The 9385-nt window shown below is 45.8% G+C and overlaps 1 protein-coding gene across 3 annotated transcripts in view; it reads right to left on the bottom strand.

Moving 5' to 3' along the window:
* Positions 1-2909: 2909 nt before the first annotated feature.
* Sox6 (SRY-box transcription factor 6) overlaps positions 2910-9385 on the bottom strand; it is a 540795-nt gene continuing 534319 nt past the window's right edge. For all 3 annotated transcript variants that reach the window (XM_032892841.1, XM_032892839.1, XM_032892840.1), the window contains one exon: positions 2910-9263. In XM_032892841.1, the coding sequence (XP_032748732.1) occupies positions 8960-9263 (304 nt within the window). In that variant the 3' untranslated portion in view covers positions 2910-8959. The remainder of the gene's footprint in view (positions 9264-9385) is intronic.

Raw genomic sequence — 9385 nt, 5'->3', positions numbered from 1 at the left:
CTCTGTGGCTTCCCTACCGATTATTGCTGTTTAAGGCGTCTTTTGTTGCAGTGCCGACAGAAACATCAATATAGGCTCTGTGTTGCCACCGGTGTTGTGCTGATGAGTGGCATTATTTTCTTTGTATAGAAATGAATATTAGTCAAATTCTATTGCAAATACCCCAGGGAACTCACCTTAATACGGGACTAGACTGGTTTGAACATTTCAGTAAGTATCTGGACTGAGAGAGAACCGAACCCCCTTTTCAGCAAGGTTGTAATAACTTCAATGCCTCTTCCTCACAGTCTTTCTGAGAATGTTGGGCTCTCCCCTGAGCTACTTGCTCAGAGCTGGCCTCTTCTGGGGTCTGTGGGTCCTGGTAATAACATACTGGCTTTGGCAGGGTTAGGCCACAGTTCAGTTTAAGACACCGATGTCAATTTCAGGCACTGGTGTCAACGCTGGCCCCGTGCAAGGCCCTGTAGAGGGAAGCTGTGGTTGGGGGTGGGATCCAGGGAAAGAGTATGCAGGCAGGCCCCTAGTGCAGCAGCTGATGCACCAGAGGGTCAGAGCGACATCCAGACCCTTCTTCCATAACTCCCCAACGAGGTGGAGTTGGTGTTCTTTACTTTCAAATTGGGTGAGAATTCTAACCTGCAGTCTGAGTTATAAGGGAAGACACAACATTGGTCTGCTTCTCTCTCACGTGCAGTTCACTCTTAACATACAACCCTCACTAGGCTGTAAAGCAAATAGGCCCACACTTTGCCCTGGGCGGGTGCAGGAACAGTTAGACAGAGTGTAGGAGGGACAACTGGAGGGAGAATGGTGTCTGTCACAGTTGGTCCTTGTTAACTGGACTGCATTTGGACCCGCCTAGAAGACACTCCTGGGTGCGTCTTAGAGTTGAGTTTCCAGAGTTTCCAGGAGGGAGACCCACCCTGAATGTGGCTCTCTCCATCCCATGGGCTAGAGAGTCCTATACTGAATAAAAGGAGAAAGCAAACTGAATACTAGCATTCATTCTCTTTGCTTCCTGACCGTGGATGCAATCTGTGGACCAGCTGTCAGCTCCTGCGTCCGTGCATGGACCACACCTTCAAATTCAGCCAAGATAAAAAGCTTTTGTCAAGAACTAGTCAGAGAAGCTGAGAAAAGTAATTCAATGTTTACACAGGTAGGGATATTTAAAACATAAAACAAATTAAGAAACTCTGAAACAGTCAGAGGGAGCCTTCCAAGGTAAGAGTCACGTTCATACTTCCAGAAACCCTGGAAATGGACTTGGCCTCTATGAGTTTTAGTCTCATCCTCAGAAAAACATGGGATAACATGGGAACTGAAGCACACTCGTCCTTTCAAAGTATTATGTGGGAGCTCAGAAACTGGGGTTTGCGGAAGACCTTGGAAAGTGGAGACAAAATCAAGTGGGAATTTCCCAAACAGAAGGGTGACATTTTCCTCAGAAGAGAAATTGTGTGGCCCAGTATGAAAAACAAGCAGTGCGGTGTGAGAGAAGCAGCAAGGAACTGTGGGTATGTTAGCCTCATGAGCAAGATGACACTGTGGGTACACAGAGGTTTGGCTGTCAAGGGAGGAAGTGAGTCCTACCTGGTCATCATTGAAAAGCCAAAGACTATGGGAAAGCACAGGAGGGCAGGCCTGGGCTTTATGAAGACCTCAGGCAGTGGACGGGCTAAGGAGAAAAGCAGCTTGGAAGAGGGAGACAGGCCTTGTCCTTCACTTGGCTCAGTAGGTGGCAGCCTACCATTCTCTCTGACTCAAACATTTGCTGGGCAGAGGTAGCAAGTGGCTGTGTGGTTAAGTTCTCTGTGATGTCCTGTGGCTCTATATTTTATACCTCCATATTGCTCCTACCCCCAGCTCTCCCACCTTGAGAGTTAGAGGCTAAGATTCCATTTGATGGAAGGGAATACTGAGTCAATGACAAAGCCAGGCTCCTGTGACTGCCACGTTCACTCTTTAATATCAGGTTTACCTAGGATTTTCAAGACCCATGGGCTAATGGGCATGGTGGCATGTGAGTGCAACCTCAGTACTTAGGAGTTCAAGGCCAGTCTGGGCTACAGAGTAAGTTTCAGGGCACTCTGGGTTACATGAAACCCTAGATAAAACAAACAAACAAAAACCCCAAAGAGCAGAAAACAAAGCAGCGGAAGCCTTTGGGTGCTGGGCAGGCCTTGCGACTCACAAGTCTAGATTTAACCAGCTTGTGCCAACTTGCTTGGGATAGTTTCATAGGCTCCTGACTTCTGAGGAGGACTTTTGTACAGGGAATACCAAGAAAAGAAGCCTGGGTCCCTTGCCCTCACTCTCCGTTACTCTGGCCTGATCTAGCTCTGATTTGACAAGTCTACTTTAACGCCCACCTACTCTGGCCCCTGAGACTCTGAGCCCCATGGAATTGTCTGTAAACACCCTAAAAGTCATTATTCCTGGGAGCAGAAGTTCCCTCTAGTGGGCACTCAACCATAGAAGGAGCTTCCTGACAAAGGCAGAAGCCGCCAGGCATCAGCTCAGCACTCCCGAGCACTGCAAGCTGCTCTGCTTAGGGAGCTGGTGCCCATGGCCTTGACCTTTGTCCAACTCCTTCACTCTCAGAAAGAAGTCAGGCAACAGGGAGTGATTTCCCTGCTCATCTTTTCTTGAAGAATCCACACCTGCTCCTTCCCCCTATCAAAGCCACAAGTGTTTCTTGTTGCAGTGATGTGTGGGTCATGAGAAGGAGCAGGTGAAGGGCTGAGAAGCTGCCAGGCCAGCCCCTTCCTCCCTACAGTGGGTTCAGGCAGACACCGGGTAGGAAGCTTGGGGCCTCCAGGCTCTGGCAGAAGGTGTCTATAAGTTTGGGTCTTGCTGTACTCTGTGAAGGAAGGGTTTCGGGGCACAGACTAAGCCAAACACGGAGGTCATAAAACAAAATTTATCTTTAATTGGTAAGTGTCAACAGCAGTACAAAAGATGGAGTGATGACAACTAGTTTAGGGTAGAGGACAGTCTTGAGGTAAATGAGCATAAATAGGCAGTTCCTATAGACACTCCCCGCGGGCCTGAGCCCTCTCATGGCATATACATCATCACCCAAGATGGCGTGTCTAACACAGATCGGGAAAGCACCTTGTGCAAAGGGGGAAAGTAGCTAAGGTGCCAACATATTCCAGGATAGACAAAGACGGCGTGCCTTTCTATCTCATCCTGTCCCTTAATCGTGAGGCAGAGCAGGAAAGCCCTGAACAAGTCCCACTGGAGGGTGTTCCATGCTGAGTTTGTCTCATGCCAATACTGTCCAACAAGATCCAAGAGGTCTGTGTATGTGACAAAGCTAGGGGCCGTGAGCCACTCCTTTCTGTTGGAAGAGATTCTGTTGTTTTGTTTTTTTTTCCAATTCTTTAAGTCCTTAGCAAACTTCTTTTTATCACTATCCAGAGGAGAGTGTGCGAAAGCTGTGATGGTAACCCTTCAGGTCATTTAAAAACTTTACACTGGACTGTACAAGATTTTTTTTTGATAAACTATTTACATTTTCAGACTTTCAAACATATTCAAAGCAGCAATAGACACTATTTTTTTTAATGCTTGTTTGTTTTTCTAATTGCCCAAAATAGTTACCAGCCATGGGCCACGTAGGTACCTGTGGTATTCATAGAGTTTCAACAAAGAAAATCTGCACTTAAAATTTGCTGGAGGGTGTGCTAAATGTCCCTAGAATTTCAAGGGTCACACCCACAGTGTTGCTATGGGAACCAATGCACAGTACCTTGACAACAGAGTTGTAGTTGTCTGGACAGCCCTACACAAGCTTTACACTTCAAAACAGCAGCCAGCCTGTCAGTCCAGCATGTCAGTGAGTTGTGCTGATTAAATTAACATAGAATACAATCTCACAATATACATCACAAACAAATTACAATGGGCAAAGAAAAGAGTTACAGTAAGATAAGTTATGTAGTAACAGCTTAGAGGCTTGTATAAGGTAATTCAGAATTGTACATGGCAAATACAAGAATGAGCAAAAACGAGTGCTAAACATGCTAATGTGCTACAAGCCAGAGAGGGATACAACGAAGGCTGCGTTTCAAAGGGGAGAGAGTAAGTGCTCTCTGACGAAGAAAGACAATGGAGGACGCACACCAGCAGCCCTGCGACATGTGGTGATGGCAATTACATGTTTGCACATTCCCCAGACTCCAAGTGCCACCCATGGAAGCCCTGCTCTCTGCCTGCAGTTCTGTGGACATAGGACCAGCAAGAAACGTCACCTACTTGCTTTGCACCAGCTTCCTTGTCAATAGAAGAATCTGCAGGAAGCCGTGACTCTCCATCCCTCCCTCCCTCCCTCACTCCACCTCTGTCCTCGAGTACCAGTTTATAGGTGTTTGGAAAGGACAGGATGGGGACAAAAAGGATCTATGCTTTGCAGTGTTGTGACTTTCAATCTACTTTTGCTGTGCAGACCCATGATCGTGTGTGGCATCAGAAACGTGATTGGCAGAAGGAATACCTGCCCATGAGGAAGCCACATCAGGGGTAGAGGGCCTAAATAAAGCAGAGCAGGTGGGACAGGCAAGGTCACTGCTGTCATTATACTTGGAAAATGAACTAAAGTGTCAGCCTGAGCCTTAGAAATGTGCACGCCAAGCAAAGGCACAGCCAATGTGGCTGCTGCTTTCTCGGTAAAGAGAGAGACCCAGCCATCATCCCAACTGAATCTTCTACACACAGATCTTTGCTGTTGTTGACACTTGGTACAGAACTTCTATGGCTCAAAACTATGAAGTTCTGTGTGTTGCCTTTCCCTAAGAAGCTGGTAAAGTCAGTTTATTGGAAATGAGTGACTGGAGAGCAGCACTATCCTCGGTGGCATCAGCATGACCAGCCCATGTTTCTCTTGAAGGAGGTGGTCATCCCTGACACTGAGCTCCTGGCTCAGGAGGCTTTATACTAGAGATGCAGCCTAGCTCTGCAGGAGCCTGGTGTCAGCCCTAGAGGGATCACACCCTTTTTTAGCACTCCCGGCTCACACAGGGCAAATGTCCAGAGGAGGCCAGCATTTGACAAGTGGAATAGCACTGTGAGCCCACACCTGAATTTAGAAGCTGTCCTGGGAGTCAGTACCAGGCCTTGGAGAAGGAATGCAGACTGAGGACAGGCTAGAAGGTATCAAATGCCGCGTGATGCAAACCTGAAAGGTTGAGAGAGTGTTTTCGAAAACAACATGGCCTGGAATTTGCCAGCAAGGAAGAGAAGTTGCCAACTAGGCTTCTCATGTCCATGGATGAACCTTCTCTCTGTGTCCCTGTATTCCTTCCTCTCTGCCCTTCCTTCCTAGTCCATAGAGCCTGTTCATTAGCAGGAAGGCTATCAGTACTGCTATTCCCAGTTGGTAAAGAAAGACCTGATTCTGTGAGTGCTCTGACGGAGACAAACCTGGCCTTTGATTTAAAGCTAGTGTAAAATGGGGAACGGAACACTGCAAGAAGGTGACTTTGGATTGCCCTGGGCTGGTGCTGTGGGGTTTATACTAACCTTGCAGGCAGATCTTTACCTCTGAAATGCAACTCCTGCTTCTTGCCATTCTAGGGCCACAGAGCTATCTGGGCAGATGGGTCTGGATTACCAAAGCAAACTGACTTTCTTTCAACTCTGCTGGAAGCTCAGTGTGTGCAGCTCCTCAGCTCTCTATGTGGAGATGGGGGAGTCTGAGCTGGGGCCAGTGTTCCAGGCTGTGTGAGGACCAGCTAGGGGTCTTGCTCTCTTGGCTGAGGATGGATGCTGCCTCGCTGGAGCTGATAACTCTCTGTCCACACTAACTGTGACGGCCAGCTTTTAGTGTGGAGCAACACATATGAATAGAGAACAGAAGAAAGAAGATACATAACTTATATGTCACTAGGAATTCATGAACCAAAAATAAATTCTATTTCTATGTTATATTTACACAATTAGAAAACTCTAAAAATGAGATGGTGAAGTCATAAAACTTTGCTTAAGCCCCACTGGTGTAAGTCATCTCTGTGATTGTCGTTCTCCATCCCCATGGATATTTAGAGCCAAGTGTGGCTAATAAATAGAATAAACTGTGTATGCACAAAATTTAGATTTCAATACAGCATCACTGTCTGAGCCAATGAAAGAGGCGTTCATACCCAGTCATTCCCGGACAGCTTTTGTACTTGAGAATATGGCTAGAAGTTACTGAACCCCAGTGCTGAGGCCAAGCTGGAGCTGACACAGAGTGTTCCTACACACATGTATTTTGCATAAATAAATGAAATAACAAGACATAAAAATGACTCAGATCCGGCAACTGTGAGGCAAGCCCACACGAGTCGAAACAGGTGACTTTTGTTCATGGTTTCCATACCAGTTTCACATTAGTCAGTGATAAAAATACCATTTATATCCAGTGCTTGTAACACGTACGAAACAACGTCTGTGAGTGTGTGGGATTCTTTTCCTTTTCTTTTTCTTTTTCTTACTATAAGTAAAATCAAGTTTCAGTCCTAAAGAACAGTCCTTTGTTCTCTACTAGCCCAGAATATTATTTTGGCATGGTCATAAAAACAAACAAAATTAACTACTATGCTAAATGTTTGCCTTTGTGCAAAAATTAATTACATACAATTCAATGCTAGCCATACAACATCCTACCTATGCAGCACAGTTTTTTCCTTAAAAAAAGAACAAACAAACAAAAACAGAAACAAACATACCAATGAGAGCAGAAGCCAAAGAGAAGTGGGGAAGCATGAGGAGAAACTGAGGAGAGAGAGTCCAAGAAATCAGTAAGACATAATAAATACTCATCTTGTTTTTGAAAAGTGACCTCCTCCTCATGTGAAATCAATGTATGAGAACGAAGTTCCAATACCCAGTTAATAATATTAAGAACAAAACATTCCTAGCAGTACCTTAAACAGCTTATGGAGAGCACTCACAGCTAATGACTCAGCTGGTCATCTCTTGGCTAGACCTATATTTATTGCTATTAGGTATGGCCTGGAGCACTCTTTAAATAAATATGACGTTTTACTACTTTTTCCCAAGTGACAAAATGGCTCAATTCTTGATGGAGCTGTTCTTTGTCCTGATGCTTAGATGCTAGGCTGTACTGTTCACTGACACCTCCTACCGAAGGGCTCTGAGTAAGGCTCCTTGTAAGCAACAGGCCTGGCTTTAGGATGGTCAAACTCACAACTTAGTAGAACTACCTGTAGTTAGGAGATGGGAGAGGGAGCCTGGATCCCTCTCAGCCCTGCAGCATGTCTCCAGGGCTCACCTTGAGCGACAGGAGCAGATCAGCAGCGTTCACAGACACTGAGAAACCAGGTCGTCAGAGGAGCTGGCGGGTACCTCCAGACTCCATGTGCCCCTAAGAGCTGGCCGCACGCCTGCACTTTCCCTCCCTGTGCTTTCCTTTCCCAGTCTTTCCTTTAAATTGTCTAACAATCTGCAGATTTTGCAAAGATCTCCATGGATGTGCCAGCTGGGACCAGGTAGCTCAGCAAAGGTGACAGCATGCCAGCTGCAATGTAGACTCCTGTGTGGCCCATGGCCCTTGGGCTTCAGAGTGGCTGTGAGAGGCTCCTTGACTGGCAGTAACCACTGCTGACCCTCGCTGCTGAATGGAACTCAGGTTCTACTGTTTACTGAAAAATTGAATGAAGGAGAAACTCTAGTCAAAGACCTGAGGTCACAGTGACTCCTGGGGGCATACATGTTTAAATGTAGGACACCTTGATGCAGATGCACAACCCTGCAGCCAGATATACACTCATTTTTAAAAACAACCATGTATGCATGGCTAGCATCACTTCAGAGACGTCTCCATGGACTCTGGGGACACGAGGTTGCTATGTACATCTTTTGTATCCAGCAGGAAGAAGAGGTTAAAGGGCAAGGAAGGAAAAAATATTAAATTAATGCCACCAATAATTTTTAAAATAAATAGTAAGTGGACCCTTGACATTCTGGAATGAATAAATTATTTAAGAGAACAATGTGTTAAGATTGAATGTCAGGGCAAAAGGCAAGGAAGAATGGATGTAGTGAGAGGCGGTCTCAGACAGGGGAGCCCACCGTGTTGGTGTCTGGTGTGGTCTCAGACAGGGGAGCCCACTGTGTAGTGTCTGGTGTGGTGATTGCTCTGATCTATGCCAACCCACACCACACACTGATGGCACATCAAGAGGCAAACACAATTGGGTTCACGCACTGTGGCAGCCTTGCTCATTCCTTACAATATCTTGTCTCCAGATTCCTGAGTACTTCACCATTTTCTGGAAAAAAAAATGTGGTTTGCTATTTTATTTTAAGATGCCAAAGATTGTCTAAGACTTTGCAGTGTCTCCTGTAAGACTTTCAAAATAGTTAAGATTCAAAAGTTATGAAAAAAGTTTGGCACATTCAAAGTTGAATTCTACACATGGAAAAAAAAATGGAATTCCGAGGCCTTTTGACCATGTTCTATATGCAGCCGCTCACGCCGTGGACTTGTCCGGTTTCACAATACGAAATCCTCAGTTATTTTTCTAAAGTAATTCAGAATAAAAACACATTCACAACCTGTAGCCGGCACAGCATACCTGAGTGAGAATGTTTAACCCCATCTAAAACAGTAACTTAAACCCTTTGTCAACATCCAAAAGAAAAATAGTAAGACAGAAATGTAAGACTCGTAAGACGGCGATGGGCGGAGATAGGTTTCCAAGTCCCGGTGTCTCATATTTAATACATCTTCACCTAAATAAACAACAACAGTAACGGTAACGACAAAAACTCAAGTTTATGAAAAATCAGGAAAACGTCATCTGTCTCACACGTTACGAAGCAATTAAGACCATTCTGCTGATGTATTGTGGAGCCACAAATGCATGCGGGCTCTTTAAGAACTTTGTTGTTGTTGTTGGGGAAAGGGAGCGAAATGTCAGAGTGTTTTAATTCAGCAAACAAAAGCTCCTCAGTTGGCACTGACAGGCTCTGGGGCCTCGTTTTCGCTGCTATAGTCTGATTTGGGATCATCTTCGTAGTCGTCATAGGCTTCCATTTCATCCTCGCCATTAATCATGTCGTTCCCAGCCAGGCTCGCGCCGTCCATCTTCATACCATACGTGCTCTGGATGACAGGGAGGCTGGGCTCTGGGCTGGCAGAGGTGCTAGAGCAGTCAGATGTCATCTGAGGTGATGGTGTGGTCGTTGCCATAGTAATAGCACCAGGATACACAACACCTGTTCCTGTGGTGATGGGAATCTGCGGCTGTTGCCTGTATAGATTCAGAAACAAAATGAAAGAGAGAGGGAATCTTTATAGGTCCTCACATGAGACCCGGGACTTCCTAACCCACATTTGCCAAACCAGGCCCTCTGTAACATGCTAAGTGGCCAG

The sequence above is a fragment of the Rattus rattus genome, chromosome 2 (assembly GCF_011064425.1).
Source record: "Rattus rattus isolate New Zealand chromosome 2, Rrattus_CSIRO_v1, whole genome shotgun sequence".
In the NCBI taxonomy this organism is placed as follows: domain Eukaryota; kingdom Metazoa; phylum Chordata; class Mammalia; order Rodentia; family Muridae; genus Rattus; species Rattus rattus.
This window is presented reverse-complemented; position numbering and strand designations above follow the sequence as displayed.